The 20,821-nt window shown below is 37.5% G+C and overlaps 1 protein-coding gene across 5 annotated transcripts in view; it reads right to left on the bottom strand.

The window, feature by feature from the left end:
* Positions 1-1,416: 1,416 nt before the first annotated feature.
* ABCC4 (ATP binding cassette subfamily C member 4) overlaps positions 1,417-20,821 on the bottom strand; it is a 278,085-nt gene continuing 258,680 nt past the window's right edge. For all 5 annotated transcript variants that reach the window (XM_037800386.1, XM_037800387.1, XM_037800388.1 and 2 more), the window contains exon 31: positions 1,417-5,041. In XM_037800386.1, coding sequence (XP_037656314.1) covers positions 4,940-5,041 — 102 coding nt within the window. In that variant the 3' untranslated portion in view covers positions 1,417-4,939. The remainder of the gene's footprint in view (positions 5,042-20,821) is intronic.

The following is a 20,821-nucleotide window of genomic DNA, read 5'->3' as shown; positions in this document are numbered from 1 at the left end:
GTGATAGGAGCAAGCCAAGGAAACCTAAGGATTGCGGCCTGCCAGCATCAGAATGCCACAGACTTCCAGGAAAAGGCATCGCCTTGCTGACTGCTTGATTTTGAACTTCTAGCCTCTGAAACCACGAGACAAATTCCCGTTAGGCCAACCATTGTGTGGTATTTGTCCTAGCAGTCTGGCAAACTAACACAAAAGTGGAGGTATAAAGGCCTGCTCATGGCAGGACAACTCTGAGAAGCCATTTTAGCTCCAGATATGCATAGCAACTCAATTTCTCCTTCTGCCTAATCCTGCTTCTTCCCTCTCCATTCCACAAGTTTTGATCCCAAAGGCACCCTCCCTTAATAAATATCGGTAACACTCAACTCCATCTCAGAGTCTGCATCTTAAAACAAACTGCAAAACACATCATAAAAGCTTCCAGTACTTGGGGAGGATTTTTATTTTAAAGTATTTGTTTCACACCTACTTATAACCTTTATTTCTAAATCCCAAAATGGAATATAAAAAAGTAGAACCAGGAACCCTGTGTGTGAACATGGTTACTCTCTGTGTTAAAACCTCAAACTGATAAGGACTTATGTGTCCATTAAAACCCACATACACTGCAACATTTTGTGTAAATTAATCCACAAATTTATTGCAATTATTTAGGAAACCTGTTTTTATTTTTCAAACTGTATTTGTGGAGAATGTAGTCCATAACTCTATGAACTAGAACATAATTTCCTTTTATTGACACATACCTATCCAATTTTCAATGAATGAATCTTTGAGAATTAGAGCATTTCATGAGTAACACTTAGTTGACCAGACATAGCTTTGAAGACTTTTGGTTTTAATTTGAACTTTCTTAGCTTTTCATTCCAAGTCAAAGCTTGCTTTCTCTTTTTCCTTTAAATCAAATAGACGTTCCTCCATTCCCTGGATCACATCACATGAGTGGAATTACAAGAAAGTCTTTGCTTGGGATATGGTGTCCAGAACTTCATGTATTTTTCTAGGTAAATGTGTATCAGGAAAACACTCCACAACAGAATCTGTTGTGGGAACTGATTTAACTCATTCGGATGCTAAATTAAACATACTTCAGGACATGTTATGATTCTGAACTTCCATGAAACTTTTCAGAATTAGGTGTGAAACAAATACTCAGGTTTGAGAATGGGGGGCTTTTAACATCACCATATCAAACCCTCTGAAAGAAAAAACATTTTTAATCAGCTTTTATAGGGACAATTGAATCAGCAGATAAATTAATAATTCACCAAAATGTCACAGTACTAAATAAGTCTAAGTCACTTCCTCATTGAATTGACTAAAGTTGTTTCTTTACAAATTAAGACACCACCACTTATGGTGTTATCAAAGCGTTTAGCATTAGACCAATTTTTATTTGCTTATGTATCTCATGCCTACTAATGGAGATTAAAAATAGAACCCAGAGAAACCTTATAGTTCTTTATTTTGTGCTCATCTTGGAATTGGAGAGAGGAAGTAGTATTTATTTTATTAATCGGTTAGAGAAAATACAGACTTTCAGTCTCTAACATACCAAGAGTTTCAAATGAGGCTGAATTTTTTGCTGTGGGCCACAAGACAACCATTGAAAAGATCATATTTTAAGAATTTAGCAGCAATAATTTTCTAGATACAGATTATTCATTTTTAGAAGACTGAGGCACTTACAGACTTTGAATTTGAGATTTTAAAAGAAAAACAAGGCTGAGAACAACTCTTTCACTTAAGCACATTATTTTTAGTTAGCTCAGTTATGAAGTACGACAACAGAAAAGTGAACAGAACAAATGAAGAGCCCAGTGAATAATTCTATAGTGACTCACTACCCTGGAAATGGAAACATCCAAGCATCCTAGAAGCCTTGCTTGTACCCCTCCCAATTACCAACTCCTTCCACATCCCCAAAGCTAAGCACTGTTCCCTTTTTTTTGATGGTTCCTTACTAATCTCTGGGTCCTCAGTGCTTAATACAGTGTTGGTGAATACTGTTCTGGTTGTAACACTACAGTTTAGTTTTAACTATTTTTGAATGCTGTATAATGGAATCAAATTATTTTTTTAGGTGAGGCTTCTTTGGATCAATATTATGTTTGTGAGCTTCATGTGTGTTCATGCAGTTCAGTCACTTTCCTTGTCACGGAGTATTCTGTATCGGCCGTTCATTTTCCTTCAGCTGTTAATGAACATTTGGATGACTTCCACTTTTTGGCCACTAGGAATCATGTTTCTAGAAACATCCTTCAATACATCTTTGTGCACATATGTACAGAACTGGAATATAACTAATGGGTCATAGGGTGTACATATGTGCAACTTCAATAAATGTTGTCATACTGTTTTCCAAAGTAGTTTTTTCAATATACACTTTTTCATATACACCACATTGCATGAGATTCCCGTCGCTCCATTGGCACTTAATTGGCATTCTCAATTGTTTTGACTTTAGCCATTCTAGTGGGTGTTTAGTGCTCTCTCTGTGGTTTTAATTTGTATTTCTCTGGTAACTAATGAGAACAAGTACTTTACCAGTTATTGGCCATTTGGATAGTCTCTTTTGTGTGGTATCTATTTTAAGTCTTTTGTCCGTTTCTCGAATTGGACTTTCTATCTTAAGTGTTTTAGGAGGTCAATATGTTCTGTGGTACTGGCCCTTACACTTTAGCCTGCATGAGAATCACCCTTAGGGCTTGTTAAAAACAGATTGCTGGTCCCCACCACCAGCGTTTCTGATTTAGTAGATCTGGGGTGAGACACAAGAATGTTCATTTCTAACAAGTTTCCAGGTGATGCTGATGCTACTTGTTCAACAACCACACTTTGAGACCATGGTTCTACAGGGTTTTAAACATAGCCGCAACAGAGGTTCTTTGCTAGTTTCAAAGTCACCTTAAACAAAACCCCAAACCTCAACAGCTTATACTTGCTCAAGCCTGAGGCATATGTTAATATTCTCCTTTCTGGAAGGGGCACAACTGGGTTTGCTTCAATAGCAAATGTTTCAATCTGTCTGAAATCCACAATCTGGTACAGCTAATTAGCCAAGACAAGCAGCTGATGATGGAAGATAGTCACAGCTCAGAAATGTTTATCTCAGGAAAACTCATGGGCTTTTCACCAGCAAGGACACAAGTCAACTAATCCATCTAAGAAAAAAAGTACATATCTGTGAACGGAGATGAAAACTGTCATTTATTTCAATTGAATTTTGCTTCATTAAAATATTCTATAATGAATTTAAAACAAATAACATAGAAGCAGGTTTATAACTACCTTTAACTTCTAAAGACAAAATAAATATATACACATTTAAAATATTTCTACTGTTTTAACAAACTTCATTATTATCATTGCTGTTCCTTCAGTCTCCTGAAATACTAACTACGACTATTAACGTACAACTTAGTGCATGTGTGGTTTATCAGATAAATATTAACCATATACTTCTAAGTACAAAGACTCAAAGAGCTACTACACTCAGTGTATTCTGGTAGTTTGCTCTGTGTGTGAGTGTGCTTTTTAAGGCTTGATTCTACAAAACATCTATTTCTCTCTGTTGAAAAGTCCAAAAACCTACTATATGAAAGCATATATGCAGACACATGCACAGGTGTGCATGTGTGTATATAATGTGTGTATTAACATTACCATGTGCAATTTGAGGGTACTCTTGAGAAGTCTTGGGAGTACACTTTAAGCCGAGACAGTTACCTTTAGGAACCTGAACTCAATATACCATAGCTGCCACCATCGAGAAGAGCTAAGACCTATAGGTCAAAGAAAGGTCAGTGGGCCCTGGGAAGTTTTGTGGTTTGTTGATTCACTAATCAGAATGACTTAAAGAAACTTCAATTGGCGGTCAGAGGTAAACTAACCTGGGCAGGCTCATGAAAGCGAACCTTCTGGACGTATCCGGAGAACAAGCTGCACAATTACAATGTTTACCATGATTTTCAGTTTATCTCACCAAGTTAGGGGAGCCTATGCTTGCAAGTTAGAAAGGATTTCAATAATGGCTAAACCAAATAGTTTATAGTCAACAGAGGGGCAACCCTCAGTAAACCAGAAATCCAAATACCACATTTTCAGAAATTTCAGTTAGAGGTTTTACTGTATTTGGACTCTCTTCAAATATCACGATGCAGAGTATAAAACTGCAACAGGGTTCCCATGTCAGAGTCACACAAACCTAAAAGCCAGTCAGACGGTGGTACTGGCAACCTTGATTATCAAATCGCCTCTAAGGGCTTGTATTTTTAGAAAGCATTTTTATCTTCCCTCTCTTTTAGACCATCTAATAAAATAAATATTGCCCTTTTATATTTAGCCATGTATCTTTTTGGGAGGAGGGGGGTTGGGGGTGGTGGTGCTATTTTCTACTTTAACCGAAGTATATTTTAAAATTTTCCTATTGGTTTTATCTGCATTATTTTAACCAGAGGCCTCTGGGAGAAATAATGGACCTTAGTTATGCTAAACAAAGTGGTGAGACAAAATGGCAACTTCACACAGTCTTCAAGTAGATAGAATTCCTGATATAACTGGATAGTAATATGTTATTTTTGGAAAGTAAAACAAACAAACAAACAAATATGTGACAACTTTGTCCTGTATCCTACAAAATGGGCTTTGGCTTTGGGGTCTCTTAAGGCACACAACCTGGTAGAGAGCTTTTATTGGTGGGCTGCATCTCTGATTTGCATAAAAACTCCAAACAATAACATTTAAATAAAAATAATGAATCATTTTGTTAGAGGTTGAAATTATTGGGTGAAGTCGGTAGAAAATTCAAATAAAGTAACATGTAGTGTACATAAAAAATTTGCCACCAGTTTAAGAAAAAGTACAGTATAGTTAACACAGTGCAAAAACTACTGGAAAATGCCATGGGAATACATGATTCCAGCGCATCTTGGAAGAATCACAGTGCTGTCTCAAAAATAGCTAAAGGCTGTCCATTGGAAGTGTTCATAACCACGTGCCCATTGTGAGTAATATCTGGATAATTCCTTTTGAAGTATACCTGCAAAGAAAAAAAGGACATGCATAAAGCACATGTTTAGAGTTTAAAAGCCTCTCTGTAAAATAATGCATTTCTGTGTTTGCTTCTTTAAGCAAAGCAAATAGTATCACTAGTTGAGGCATAATTAAAGAACAGGTATGTATTTATCCTATGGAGGAATGAGCCCCATTTAGATCGTCAGCAGGGCTGGGCTCAATGCCAAACAACCTGTAGCTCCACTTCAGTTCTGATCATTCTGATTCATTGATATGTTTTTATCACTACATTAAATTGATAAGCAAAACCATTTTACTGACTCAAAACCCAGAGACAAATTAAAAACAGGCTGACAAAGAGGCTGAGAAATCTAGCGTCTACAAGAGGGTTTCTCATTTTCACACATAAAATGAGCACAATGAATTTGGATGTTAATATCAGGTTGTAATCCCTACATTTCATAAACTATGACTGACAAGCATTGAAACTCTGCCGTATATGTATGAAATATCCGGGCATTTAATTTGTGCCGCAAAGCAGTTATAGGGCCTACAGAAATGTGATCTGTGGATAGTGGACCCCAATAATGAAACGAGAAGCAAAAGCTTTAACAATGACTCAACCAAGCAACTTCTCTAAAATGTAAGATGATACCAAATAATAGGACAATTCTTTGCCAAGCCTTTGAGTTCTTGAATTCTACCAATTTCTAGCTGAACTAGAAGAGATACAGGTTTTCTGATAAATGTATAATCAGAACATAAAGGAAATGAAATGCTGTCAAGTTTCTCTGTTCCACAATCATCAGTTTTTAGCAGCTGTATCGTATCTCGGTTTCTTGACAGACGCACATAACAAAATGAAATAATGTCAAGACTTGTGAACCGTTATCTCAAAATGTGTTTAGGTGAAAAAGGACTTCAAATGTAATTTTTTTTTTTTCAGAGAAGAATGTGAAAAGTTTTGTTTGAGTCTTTAAAACAGAAAATGCATCATCCGTCTGAGGCTGACACATGTCATGAGCTGGGTCTGTTAGTCATAAGATTCTAGATCTATTTTTATAAAATCTGGCTGCAAATACATTTGTGGGTGCTGTCAACAAAGTTATCAATGGAGGTAATGGACTCACATACAAAAAAAGAAAACTGCTGAGACACCTACCTACATATTAAGCATAGCTTTCTTTTTTTCTCTTTGCTTGCATACTTGCTACTTCAAAAACATCATTACATGTAAAATTCTATATATTAAAATGTCACTTAAACTTAACAAGAAAAATAAGGAATTCTCCACTAATTCATGGACCCCCTCTGGGCAACAACTGTGACTATTTCCATTATAATGTAAGTGTACTAAAATAAGATTTTTTTGGTAATTTCATATCATATCTCTCCTTCACCTTTTATTTTATTTTATTTTATTTAAGCTAGCCACATCTTTTTTTTTTTTTTTTTTTTTAAATCTTCATTTTATTGAGATATATTCACATACCACGCAGTCATACAAAACAAATCATACATTCGATTGTTCACAGTACCATTACATAGTTGTACATTTTATTTGTAAGGCCCCATTCAATGTGTTGACCTCTTTGGCCCTAGTTCAATCACAGTAATTCTCAAGGCCTCAGATTCCTCATCTTTAAAGCAGGTCTAATGCTGGTGCACTTAACTGACAGGTATAGTCTCCAAGTTAAAGAGTACTAGAGATTTAGAGAGGACCTCCACCCTTAAGAGAGTGGAAATTATCCCAAACAGCAGAGTTATTGAGAAATAGAAAAACACCTAATCTTTGATGAAATTGGGGGTCTTTGGAAACCTTGGATGACAAAATATCTGGAAGGGCTATCACATACAACTGGATACAAGACGGGTGGTGACAAGACAGAGAGAGGATGCCCTGAGAGCAGATCTCAGCAAATACAGGAGAGCACAGTTGTCCAACTAATTGGGTGCCCTGAGGTGGCCTCAATGAGAATCCACATAGACATCATCTTTGCCTGAAGCACGTACATTGGTAAGGCACCAGAAGAGTGATTCTGAAATGTAAGCAGCATTGTAACTGCCCATCTCTGTAGCTAGGGAAAAGTAAATATTAAAAGAACCTACGTACCTACATTCTCAAGTTTTCTCTCTTTCACATACATACACACACACATACACACACGCACATACACACACTCTGGGTCATAAGGAGCTTCTCTGTTAAGCAGGAAGAATTTCCTTTAATGTGGAATAATGTCCTGGCCATAACTACCCTGCAAATAATGGTCTGGGAAAAACTCATTTAATTCAAAAGTTAAAAAAAAAAAAAAAGTAGCATTAAAAAAAAAAAAAGAAATAATAGAGGACCTAAACAATGTGCTAACAAAAAGTACATAAGGAAAGATAAACAAATGACTGGTGAAGAACAAATACTCACTGATCATTTCCAAGGCTAAAGAAGGTGATGAAACATGAGCTGACAGAATTCAAAAGTGAAATGGAAGAAAAAAATGTAAACATCAAAGAAATGACAGTTCTACTGAGGGCAGCCACCTTTGAAAAAGACTATGAGACGTAATGGATGGGGTTGAGAAAAGCAAGCAAAATAACAGGAAATTAACAAATAATTTTAAAGGATTAGAGAGAATATAATAGCTTTATAAAATGGATGAAGGACACATATATATATATAAGATATTTGAGAAGAGGAAAATTCAATCAAACCAAAAAATTCAGAAGTATAATAATTCAGAGTAAACTTTCAGAAAAAAAGAGAGAAGGTTTGAATCTAAATGACCAGAAGAATACTATCATGTTCCGGGAAAAACTGATGACCTTCAAAATAATGAAAGAATCCTTTGGGCATTCAGAAAAAAAGATCAAGTTACCTCTAACTTGGCCTTAGACTTTTCCATAGGAACAAACAATGCTAGAAGACCTTAGAGCAAATATTACAACATATGAAGGGAAAGAAAGTGTGTCCAAAGAATATTTTTTTAATGTGAAAAATATATATTTTTTTACTGGAAAAGTCATGGGTTTACAAATCATGCATGAAATACAGGATTTCCATACACTGTGCCAGTTTGAATTTATGTCCCCCAAAACACCATTATCTTTGATGCAATCTTTTGTGGGCAGACGTATTAGTGTTGATTAGATTGTAATTCTTTGATTATTTTCATGGAGATGTGAAACCACCCAACTGCAGGTGATAACTCTGATTAAATAATTTTCATGGAAGTGTGGCTCTGCCCATTCAGCTTGGGCCTTGGGCCTTGATTAGTTTATTAGAGCACTATATAAGCTCAGACAGAAGGAGCGAGCTTGCTACAGCCAAGAGGGACACTTTGAAGAATGCACAGGAGCTGAGAGAGGAGCTGCAGCTTACAGAGACATTTTGGAGACAGCCTTTCAAAGCAGACTTTTGCTCTGGAGAAGCTAAGACAAGACAAATGCCACAAGAGCATCTAAGAGTGATATTTTTGAAGAGCTGCAGCCTAGAGAGGAACGTCCTGGGAGAAAGCCATTTTGAAACTGGAACTCTGGACCAGATGCCAACTATGTGCCTTCCCAGCTGACAGATTTTCCAGACACCTTTGTCCATCCTTCAGTGAAGGAACCCCTTACTTTGGACACTTTATGGCCTTAAGAGTGTAACTTTGTAACCAAATAAACCCCCTTTATATAAAGCCAATCCATTTCTGGTATTTTGCTTAATGGCAGCATTAGCAAACCGGAAAACCACCCCACCACCACCACCTTGCATTGGTGTGGAACATTTATTACAACTGAAGATAGCACATTTTTATAACTGTACCAAAGAGTCAAGTCCATGGTTTAACTTAGGGTTCACTGTGTAGTGTAATTCCATGCATGTTTTAAATTTTTATTATGTTACCATATATATGATCTAACATTTCCCTTTTTAATCATATTCAGATACATATTTCAATGCTGTTAGTTGTGTTCATAATGTTGTACTACCATCATGACCATCCATTATTAAAACATTTCTATCATTCCAAATAGGAACTCTGTACATTTTAAGCCTTAACTTCTCACCCCCTATCCCCACTGCATCCTCTGCTAATTTATATTCCAAATTCTGACTCCAGGAGTTTGCTTATTCTAATTGTTTCAAATCAGTGAGATCATATCATATTTTGTGTCTGGCTTATTTCATGCAATATGAGGTCTTCAAGGTTCATCGATGTTATTGCACGCATCAGAACTTCATTCTTTTTTATGGCTGAATAATATTCCATTGAATGTATACGCCACATTTTATTTATCCATTCATCAGTTGAATGGATTGCTTCCATCTTTTGGCAATTTTGAATAATGCTGCTATGAACATCAGTGTGTAAATATCTGTTTGAGTCCCCGCTTTGAATTCTCTGGGGCATATACTTAGTAGTGGGATTGCTGGGTCATATGGTAGTTCTACACTTAGCTTTCTGGAGCATTTTCCATTGCTGAGAGAGGAGCTGCAGCTTACAGAGACATGGAGATGTGAAACCACCCAACTGTAGGTTGGGGTGTTTACCTTATACCCCAACAATGAATGAGTGCTCCTATTTCTCTGCATCCTATCCAATACTTGTTACTTTCTGTTTTTCTAATAGTGGCCATTCTAAGGATGTGAAATGGCATCGCATTGTGGTTTTGATTTGCATATCCCTGAAGGTTAGTGATGCTGAGCACCTTGTCATGTGCTTTCTGGTCTTTTGCATATCTTCTTTGGAGAGATGTCTATTCGAGTCTTTTACCCATTTTTAATTGGGTTGTCTGTTTTTGTTGTTAAGTTGATGGATTTATTTACATATTCAGGATGTTAAAATTTATCAGATACGTGGGTTACAAATATTTTTCCACACAATGTAGGTTGTTTAACTTTCATGATAAAGTCCTTTGTGGCACTAAAGTTTTTAATTTTGATGAAGTTCCATTTATCTAGTTTTTCCTTTTGTTACTTGTGCTTTGGGTGTAAAGTCTAAGAACCCATTGCCTAACACAAGGTCCTGAAGATGCTACATACATTTTCTTCTAGGAGACTGATAGTTCTAGCTCTTATATTTAGGTGTTTGATCCACTTGAGTTGACTTTTGTGTGAGGAGTGAGGTAGGGTCCTCTTTTTTTTTTTTTTTTAAATGGAGGGCCAGTTTTCCCAGCACCATTTGTTGAAGATATTGTTCTTCCCCATTGAGTAGTCTTTGACACCTTGTCAAAAATCAGTTGGCCATGAATGTGCGGTTTGAATTCTGAGCTCTCAATTTAATTCCATTCATCTATGTATCTATTCTTTTGCTAGTACCATGCTGTTCTGTGGCTTTGTAATAAGTTTTTTTTTGTTTTTTAATCATCATTTTATTGAGATATATTCACATACCACGCAGTCATACAAAACAAATCGTACTTTCGATTGTTTACAGTACCATTACATAGTTGTACATTCATCACCTAAATCAATCCCTGACACCTTCATTAGCACACACAAAAAAATAACAAGAATAATAATTAGAGTGAAAAAGAGCAATTGAAGTAAAAAAGAACACTGGGTACCTTTGTCTGTTTGTTTCCTTCCCCTATTTTTCTACTCATCCATCCATAAACTAGACAAAGTGGAGTGTGGTCCTTATGGCTTTCCCAATCCCATTGTCACCCCTCATAAGCTACATTTTTATACAACTGTCTTCGAGATTCATGGGTTCTGGGTTGTAGTTTGATAGTTTCAGGTATCCACCACCAGCTACCCCAATTCTTTGGAACCTAAAAAGGGTTGTCTAAAGTGTGCGTAAGAGTGCCCTCCAGAGTGACCTCTCGGCTCGTTTTCGAATCTCTCTGCCACTGAAGCTTATTTCATTTCCTTTCACATCCCCCTTTTGGTCAAGAAGATGTTCTCCGTCCCACGATGCCGGGTCTACATTCCTCCCCGGGAGTCATATTCTACGTTGCCAGGGAGATTCACTCCCCTGGGTGTCTGATCCCACGTAGGGGGGAGGGCAGTGATTTCACCTTTCAAGTTGGCTTAGCCAGAGAGAGAGGGCCATATCTGAGCAACAAAGAGGCATTCAGGAGGAGACTCTTAGGCACAAATATAGGGAGGCCTAGCCTCTCCTTTGCAGCAACTGTCTTCCCAAGGGTAAAACTTATGGTAGAGGGCTCAACCCATCAAACCACCAGTCCCCTATGTCTGTGGTCATGTTAGCAACCATGGAGGTGGGTTAGGCGAATACCCCTGCACTCTCCACAGGCTCCTCAAGGTGGCACTACGTCTTTTTTTTTTCCTTGTTTTTCTTTCTTCTTTTTCTTTTTTAACTTTCCCTTCTTTTTTAAATCAACTGTATGAAAAAAAAAGTTAAAAAGAAAACAAACATACAATAAAAGAACATTTCAAAGAGATCATAACAAGGGAGTAAGAAAAAGACAACTAACCTAAGATAACTGCTTAACTTCCAACATGTTCCTACTTTACCCCAAGAAAGTTACATAATATAGCAACATTTCTGTGAACTTGTTCCTACTATATCCATCAGACTTTAACAGACCATAGTCATTTCTGGGCATCCCCAGAACGTTAAATAGCTTATCTGTTCTTCTTGGATTATTGTTCCCCCTTCCTTAATTGCTCTCTACTGCTAGTTCCCCTACATTCTACATTATAAACCATTTGTTTTATATTTTTGAAAGTTCACATTAGTGGTAGCATATAATATTTCTCTTTTTGTGCCTGGCTTATTTCGCTCAGCATTATGTCTTCAAGGTTCATCCATGTTGTCATATGTTTCACCAGATCGTTCCTTCTTACTGCCGCGTAGTATTCCATCGTGTGTATATACCACATTTTATTTATCCACTCATCTGTTGAAGGACATTTGGGTTGTTTCCATCTCTTGGCAATTGTGAATAATGCTGCTATGAACATTGGCGTGCAGATATCTGTTCGTGTCACTGCTTTCCGATCTTCCGGGTATATACCGAGAAGTGCAATCGCTGGGTCGAATGGTAGCTCTATATCTAGTTTTCTAAGGAACTGCCAGACTGACTTCCAGAGTGGCTGAACCATTATACAGTCCCACCAACAATGAATAAGAGTTCCAATTTCTCCACATCCCCTCCAGCATTTGTAGTTTCCTGTTTGTTTAATGGCAGCCATTCTAACCGGTGTTAGATGGTATCTCACCGTGGTTTTAATTTGCATCTCTCTAATAGCTAGTGAAGCTGAACATTTTTTCATGTGTTTCTTGGCCATTTGTATTTCCTCTTCAGAGAACTGTCTTTTCATATCTTTTGCCCATTTTATAATTGGGCTGTCTGTACTATTGTCATTGAGTTGTAGGATTTCTTTGTATATGCAAGATATCAGTCTTTTGTCAGATACATGGTTTCCAAAAATTTTTTCCCATTGAGTTGGCTGCCTCTTTACCTTTTTGAGAAATTCCTTTGAGGTGCAGAAACTTCTAAGCTTGAGGAGTTCCCATTTATCTATTTTCTCTTTTGTTGCTTGTGCTTTGGGTGTAAAGTCTAGGAAGTGGCTGGCTAATACAAGGTCTTAAAGATGTTTTCCTACATTATCTTCTAGGAGTTTTATGGTACTTTCTTTTAAATTGAGATCTTTCGTCCATTTTGAGTTAATTTTTGTGTAGGGGGTGAGGTAGGGGTCCTCTTTCATTCTTTTGGATATGGATAGCCAACTCTCCCAGCCCCATTTGTTGAAAAGACCATTATGGCTCAGTTCAGTGACTTTGGGGGCCTTATCAAAGATCAGTCGGCCATAGATCTGAGGGTCTATCTCCGAATTCTCAATTCGATTCCATTGATCTATATGTCTATCTTTGTGCCAGTACCATGCTGTTTTGGCAACTGTGGCTTTATAATAAGCTTCAAAGTCAGGGAGTGTAAGTCCTCCCACTTCGTTTTTCTTTTTTAGAGTGTCTTTAGCAATTCGAGGCATCTTCCCTTTCCAAATAAATTTGATAACTAGCTTTTCCAAGTCTGCAAAGTAGGTTGTTGGAATTTTGATTGGGATTGCATTGAATCTGTAGATGAGTTTGGGTAGAATTGACATCTTAATGACATTTAGCCTTCCTATCCATGAACATGGAATATTTTTCCATCTTTTAAGGTCCCCTTCTATTTCTTTTAGTAGAGTTATGTAGTTTTCTTTGTATAGGTCTTTCACATCTTTGGTTAAGTTTATTCCTAGGTACTTGATTTTTTTAGTTGCTATTGAAAATGGTATCTTTTTCTTGAGTGTCTCTTCAGTTTGTTCATTTCTAGCATATAGAAACATTACTGACTTATGTGCATTAATCTTGTATCCCGCTACTTTGCTAAATTTGTTTATTAGCTCTAGTAGTTGTATCGTCGATTTCTCAGGGTTTTCTAGATATAAGATCATATCATCTGCAAACAATGACAGTTTTACTTCTTCTTTTCCAATTTGGATGCCTTTTATTTCTTTGTCTTGCCGGATTGCCCTGGCTAGCACTTCCAGCACAATGTTGAATAACAGTAGTGATAGCGGGCATCCTTGTCTTGTTCCTGATCTTAGAGGGAAGGCTTTCAGTCTCTCACCATTGAGTACTATGCTGGCTGTGGGTTTTTCATATATGCTCTTTATCATGTTGAGGAAGTTTCCTTCAATTCCTACCTTTTGAAGTGTTTTTATCAAAAACGGATGTTGGATTTTGTCAAATGCTTTTTCAGCATCTATTGAAATGATCATTTGATTTTTCCCTTTCGAATTGTTAATGTGTTGTAATACATTGATTGATTTTCTTATGTTGAACCATCCTTGCATGCCTGGAATGAACCCCACTTGGTTATGGTGTATGATTTTTTTAATGTGTCTTTGGATTCGATTTGCAAGTATTTTGTTGAGGATTTTTGCATCTATATTCATTAGGGAGATTGGCCAGTAGTATTCCTTTTTTGTAGCATCTTTGCCTGGTTTTGGTATTAGATTGATGTTAGCTTCATAAAATGAGTTAGGTAGTGTTCCATTTTCTTCAATGTTTTGAAAGAGTTTAAGTAAGATTGGTGTCAGTTCTTTCTGGAAAGTTTGGTAGAATTCCCCTGTGAAGCCATCTGGCCCTGGGCATTTATTTGTGGGAAGATTTTTGATGACTGATTGGATCTCTTTGCTTATGATGGGTTGGTTGAGGTCTTCTATTTCTTCTCTGGTCATTCTAGGTTGTTCATATGTTTCCAGGAAATTGTCCATTTCCTCTACATTATCCAGTTTGTTGCCATACAGTTGTTCATAATATCCTCTTATAATTTTTTTAATATCTTCGGGATCTGCAGTTATGTCACCTTTTTCATTCATTATTTTGTTTATATGGGTCTTCCCTCTTTTTGATTTTGTCAGTCTAGCTAGGGGCTTGTCAATCTTGTTGATCTTCTCAAAGAACCAACTTTTGGTGATATTTATCCTCTCTATTGTTTTTTTGTTCTCTATGTCATTTATTTCTGCTTTAATGCTTGTTATTTCTTTTCTTCTACTTGGTTTAGGATTGGTTTGCTCTTCATTTTCTAGCTTCTTCAGTTGATCCATTAGTTCTTTGATTTTGGCTCTTTCTTCCTTTTTAATATATGCATTTAGTGCTATAAATTCCCCCCTCAGTACTGCTTTTGTTGCATCCCATAGGTTTTGGTATGTTGTGTTCTTATTTTCATTCATCTCTATATATTTAGCAATTTCTCTTGCTATTTCTTCTTTAACCCACTGATTGTATAGGAGTGTGTTGTTTAACCTCCAGGTATTTGTGAATTTTTTAAGTCTCTGATGGTTATTGACTTCTAATTGTATTCCATTGTGGTCAGAGAATGTGCTTTGAATAGTTTCAATCTTCTTAAATTTATTGAGGCTTGTTTTATGTCCCAGCATATGATCTATTCTGAAGAAAGTTCTGTGAGCACTAGAGAAGTATCTGTACCCTGGTGATTTGGGATGTAATGTTCTATATATGTCTGTTAAATCCAATTCATTTATCAGATTGTTTATGTTTTCAGTTTCCTTATTGGTCTTCTGTCTGGTTGATCTATCTATAGGAGAGAGTGATGTATTGAAGTCTCCCACAATTAGTGTGGAAACATCCATTGCTTCCTTTAGTTTTGCCAGTGTTTCTCTCATGTATTTTGTGGCACCCTGATTGCGTGCATAAACATTTATGATTGTTATTTCTTCTTGTTGAATTGCCCCTTTTATTAGTATGTAGTGGCCTTCTTTGTCTCTCAAAACATCCCTGCATTTAAAGTCTATTTTATCTGAGATTAATATTGCTATACCTGCTTTCTTTTGGCTGTAGCTTGCATGAAATATTTTTTCCATCCTTTCACTTTCAATTACTTTGTGTCCCTGTGTCTAAGATGAGTCTCTTGTATGCAACATATTGATAGTTCATTTTTTTTTAATCTATTCTGCGAATCCATATCTGTTAATTGGAGAGTTTAAACCATTTACATTCAACATTGTAACCGTGAAGGCATTTCTTGAATCAGCCATCTTATCCTTTGGTTTATGTTTGTCATATACATTTTTCCCCTCTCTCTATTAATATCCTTTAATGTACCCATACCAAATCTCTTTAGTACTGAACCTTTCTCCAAGTCTCTCTGTCCTTTCTTTGTTTCTCTGTCTGTAGGGCTCCCTTTAGTATCTCCAGTAGGGCAGGTCTCTTGTTAGCAAATTCTCTCAGCATTTGTTTGTCTGTGAAAAATTTAAGCTCTCTCTCAAATTTGAAGGAGAGCTTTGCTGGATAAAGTATTCTTGGTTGGAAATTTTTCTCACTCAGAATTTTAAATATGTCATGCCACTGTCTTCTCGCCTCCATGGTGGCTGCTGAGTAGTCACTACTTAGTCTTATGCTGTTTCCTTTGTATGTGGTGAATTGCTTTTCTCTTGCTGCTTTCAAAACTTGCTCCTTCTCTTCTGTGTTTGACAGTGTGATCATAATATGTCTAGGATGGGTTTATTTGGATTTATTCTATTTGGAGTTCGCTGGGCATTTATGATTTGTGTATTTATGGTGTTTAGAAGATTTGGGAAGTTTTCCCCAACAATTTCTTTGAATACTTTCCTAGACCTTTACCCTTCTCTTCCCCTTCTGGAACACCAATGAGTCTTATATTTGGACATTTTATATTATCTATCATATCCCTGAGGTCCATTTTGATTTTTTCAATTTTTTCCCCCTTTCTTTCTTTTGTGCTTTCATTTTCCATTCTGTCATCTTCCAGGTCACTGATTCATTGTTCAACTTCCTCTAGTCTTGTACTATGAGTATCCAGAATCTTTTTAATTTGGTCAACAGTTTCTTTAATTTCCATGAGATCATCTGTTTTTTTATTTACTCTTGCAATGTCTTCTTTATGCTCTTCTAGGGTCTTCTTGATGTCTTTTATATCCTGTGCCAGTTATGTCACCTTTTTCATTCATTATTTTGTTTATATGGGTCTGCTCTCTTTTTGATTTTGTCAATCTAGCTAGGGGCTTGTCAATCTTGTTGATCTTCTCAAAGAACCAACTTTTGGTGATATTTATCCTCTCTATTGTTTTTTTGTTCTCTATGTCATTTATTTCTGCTTTAATGCTTGTTATTTCTTTTCTTCTACTTGGTTTAGGATTGGTTTGCTGTTCATTTTCTAGCTTCTTCAGTTGATCCATTAGTTCTTTGATTTTGGCTCTTTCTTCCTTTTTAATATATGCGTTTAGTGCTATAAATTTCCCCCTTAGCACTGCTTTTGCTGCATCCCATAGATTTTGGTATGTTGTGTTCTCATTTTCATTCGTCTCTATATACTTAGCAATTTCTCTTGCTATTTCTTCTTTAACCCACTGATTGTTTAGGAGTGTGTTGTTTAACCTCCAGGTATTTGTGAATTTTCTAAGTCTCTGATGGTTATTTACTTCTAATTGTATTCCATTGTGGTCAGAGAATGTGCTTTGAATAATTTCAATCTTTTTAAATTTATTGAGGCTTGTTTTATGTCCCAGGATATCTATTCTGGAGAAAGTTCAGTGAGCACTAGAAAAGTATGTGTATCCTGGTGATTTGGGATGTAATGTCCTGTATATGTCTGTTAAATCTAATTCATTTATCAGATTGTTTAGGTTTTCAATTTCCTTATTGATCTTCTGGCTGGTTGATCTATCTATAGGAGAGAGTGATGTGTTGAAGTCTCCCACAATTATTGTGGAAACATCAATTGCTTCCTTTAGTTTTGCCAGTGTTTCTCTCATGTATTTGTGGCACCTTGATTGGGTGCATAGACATTTACGATTGTTATTTCTTCTTGCTGAACTGCCCCTTTTATTAGTATGTAGTGGCCTTCTTTGTCTCTCAAAACATCCCTGCATTTGAAGTCTATTTTATCTGAGATTAATATTGCTACACCTGCTTTCTTTTGGCTGTAGCTTGCATGAAATATTTTTTTCCATCCTTTCACTTTCAGTTTCTTTGTGTCCCTGTGTCTAAGATGAGTCTCTTGTATGCAACATATTGATGGTTCATTTTTTTTGATCCATTCTGCGAATCTATATCTTTTAATTGGGGAGTTTAATCCATTTACATTCAACGTTATAACCGTGAAGGCATTTCTTGAATCAGCCATCTTATCCTTTGGTTTATGTTTGCCATATTTTTCCCTCTCTCTATTAATATCCTTTATTGTACCCATACCGAATCTCTTTAGTACTGAACCTTTCTCCAAGTCTCTCTGTCCTGTCTTTGTTTCTCTGTCTGTAGGGCTCCCTTTAGTATCTCCAGTAGGGCAGGTCTCTTGTTAGCAAATTCTCTCAGCATTTTTGTGTCTGTGAAAAATTTAAGCTCTCCCTCAAATTTGAAGGAGAGCTTTGCTGGATAAAGTATTCTTGGCTGGAAATTTTTCTCACTCAGAATTTTAAATATATCGTGCCACTGCCTTCTCGCCTCCATGGTGGCTGCTGAGTAGTCACTACTTAGTCTTATGCTGTTTCCTTTGTATGTGGTGAATTGCTTTTCTCTTGCTGCTTTCAGAACTTGCTCCTTCTCTTCTGTGTTTGACAGTGTGATCAGTATATGTCTCGGAGTGGGTTTATTTGGATTTATTCTATTTGGAGTTCGCTGAGCATTTATGATTTGAGTATTTATGTTGTTTAGAAGATTTGGGAAGTTTTCTCCAACAATTTGTTTGAATACTCTTCCTAGACCTTTACCCTTTTCTTCCCCTTCTGGGACACCAATGAGTCTTATATTTGGACGTTTCATATTATCTATCATATCCCTGAGGTCCATTTCGATTTTTTCAATTTTTTTCCCCATTCTTTCTTTTATGCTTTCATTTTCCATTCTGTCATCTTCGAGGTCACTGATTTGTTGTTCAACTTCCTCTAGTCTTGTACTATGAGTGTCCAGAGTCTTTTTAATTTGGTCAACAGTTTCTTTAATTTCCATAAGATCATCCATTTTTTTATTTAGTCTTGCAATGTCTTCTTTATGCTCTTCTAGGGTCTTCCTGATTTCCTTTATATCCCATACTATGGTCTCATTGTTCATCTTTAGTTCTTTGAGTAGCTGCTCTAGGTGCTGTGTCTCTTCTGGTCTTTTGATTTGGGTGCTTGGGCTTGGGTTATCCATATCGTCTGGTTTTTTTCATATGCTTTATAATTTTCTGTTGTTTTTGGCCTCGTGGCATTTGCTGAACTTGATAGGGTTCTTTTAGGGTTTGTAGACCTATTGAAGTCCTTATCTCTAATTTATCAGATCTATAGCTTCGTGGAGTACACTTTCTCTAACTAACCAGCAGGTGGCGCCCACGAGCCACCTGTTCTCCACAAGCCAGTTCTCCCCTGCTTAGCCTTTTTGGTGAGTGGGGGAGTGAGTCTTGTGGGGCCCAATTGGTGTACCAAGCTTGCGTGTGTAGTTGGTGTTGCCTGCCCTGTATGTAGGGCGTGTTTCTGGGCAGTCGGGGAGGGGGGGTGGCCCTAACAATCAAATCTCCCTGGTGATCCTAGAGTTTTAAAGCTGCTGCAATAGTCTAATCCTTCAGTTCAGTCCTGCCACAGTTTGTCTCTGCCACTGACCCACAAGTCCTTGGTATTGGCTTATGGCTCCTGAGACTTGCAAGTGGGCCCCTCTTCCAGGCTGTGCACCCCGGGTCCTCTGTTGAGGGATGCCTGTGCTATGTCACAGGTGAGTGCCGTCCCCCCAGGGCAGTTCTGGGCTGCTGGGCTGTGTAGGGAGGCTCCCAGTCTGCTCAAATGATGGCTGAGTGGGGCTTTGTTAATTCACACTGCTCCACCTTCCCAACTCTGGGACAATCAGCTGAGGTTGCAGGGAAGGCTGATGTCCACGCCCAGTTTTGTGGTGTGTGCCTGTTATTTGAAGCACTTCCGTCACACTGGGTTGTCTGGGGCAGCTCTGGGCTATGGGGCTGCCGATGGGCAGGAGTGTTTCCTGTCCACCAGGATGGTGGCTGTGAGCGGACACCTCCCTTTTCTTGGGAAGTTGTGGTGTTTAGTGAATTTTCTCAGCCACTGGATTATTGCCTTTTGTCTCAGAGCTCTCTTAGTTCTGCTCTTGACTTGACGTGCCCAAATTGAAAGTCTTTGAAGCTTTCTGTATTGGGCTTCTTAGAGTAATTGTTTTAGAAAAAGAAAAAAGGATTAAAAAAAAAAGGGCCCTCCTCAGAGATCTAATGGGTTATTGAAATGCTAATAGACAAAGCAACCAGGGCCATTAAGGAAAGGTCCACAGGGCAGAGAGATCAGCTTTTCTTCGGGATTTACATATGCGCCTCAAGGCCTGAGCTCCGCCCTTCCCCTTTCTGTGTTCACCAGAACTCCAATAATCCTCTGCTTTTATTTTGGAGTTTTTCGTGTTGTTTTTTTTTTTTCTTTGCCTGTCTCCTCTCTGCTGGGCTGGCTGCTCTCAGATTCTCTGGTGTCTGGTCTCAGTCTATCTATGGTTGGAGTTTGGATCAGTAGAATGAGTTTCCGATAAGGGCTGCCACTGCAGTTCTCCCTTCTCCTTCCCGGAGCTGACAGCCCCTCCTCCCAAGGGACTGAGCCTGGCAGGGAGGGGTGCGGGTCCCCTGGCCGCAAAAACTTACAGATTTCGCTGATCTCAGCAGTTCGACATTTTCATGAGTGTTGTATGAAGTATGCCCAAAGACAGATTGCTCTGTGGTGTCCTGTGCACGCAGTTCCTGGCTTTCTACCTACTTTCCTGGAGGAGTAACTAAAACATACAGCTCACCAGTCTGCCATCTTGCCCCGCCTCCAGCAATGCTCTTAAAAAATCTGTAATAAGTTTTAAGATCAGAAAACGTGAGTCTTCCAACTTGATTCTTTTTCAAGATGGCTTTAGCTATTTGGGGCCCCTTACTCTTCCATATAAATTTGATGACTGGCTTTTCCATTTCTGCAAGAAGGCTGCTGGAATTTTTATTGGGATTGCACTGAATCTATAAATTGCTTTGGGTAGGACTGGCATCTTAAGGATATTTAGTCTTCCAATCCATGAACAGAGAATGTCCTTCCATTTATTTAGGTCGTCTTTGATTTCTTTTTAGCAATGTTTTGTAGTTTTCTGTGTACAATTCCTTTACAGCCTTTGTTAGAATTATTCTTAGATACATGATTCTTTTAGTTGCTATTGTGAATGGAAGTTTTTTCTCAATTTAATCTTTCAATTGTTCACTGCTTGTGTGTAGAAACACTACTGATTTTGGGGTGTTTATCTTATACCCCACCATTTTGCTAAATTCATTTATTAGCTCTAGGAGCCTTGTAGTAGATTTTTCAGGATTTTCTTTATACAGGACCATGTCA

This window comes from Choloepus didactylus, chromosome 12 (genome assembly GCF_015220235.1).
Source record: "Choloepus didactylus isolate mChoDid1 chromosome 12, mChoDid1.pri, whole genome shotgun sequence".
Taxonomy (NCBI): domain Eukaryota; kingdom Metazoa; phylum Chordata; class Mammalia; order Pilosa; family Megalonychidae; genus Choloepus; species Choloepus didactylus.
This window is presented reverse-complemented; position numbering and strand designations above follow the sequence as displayed.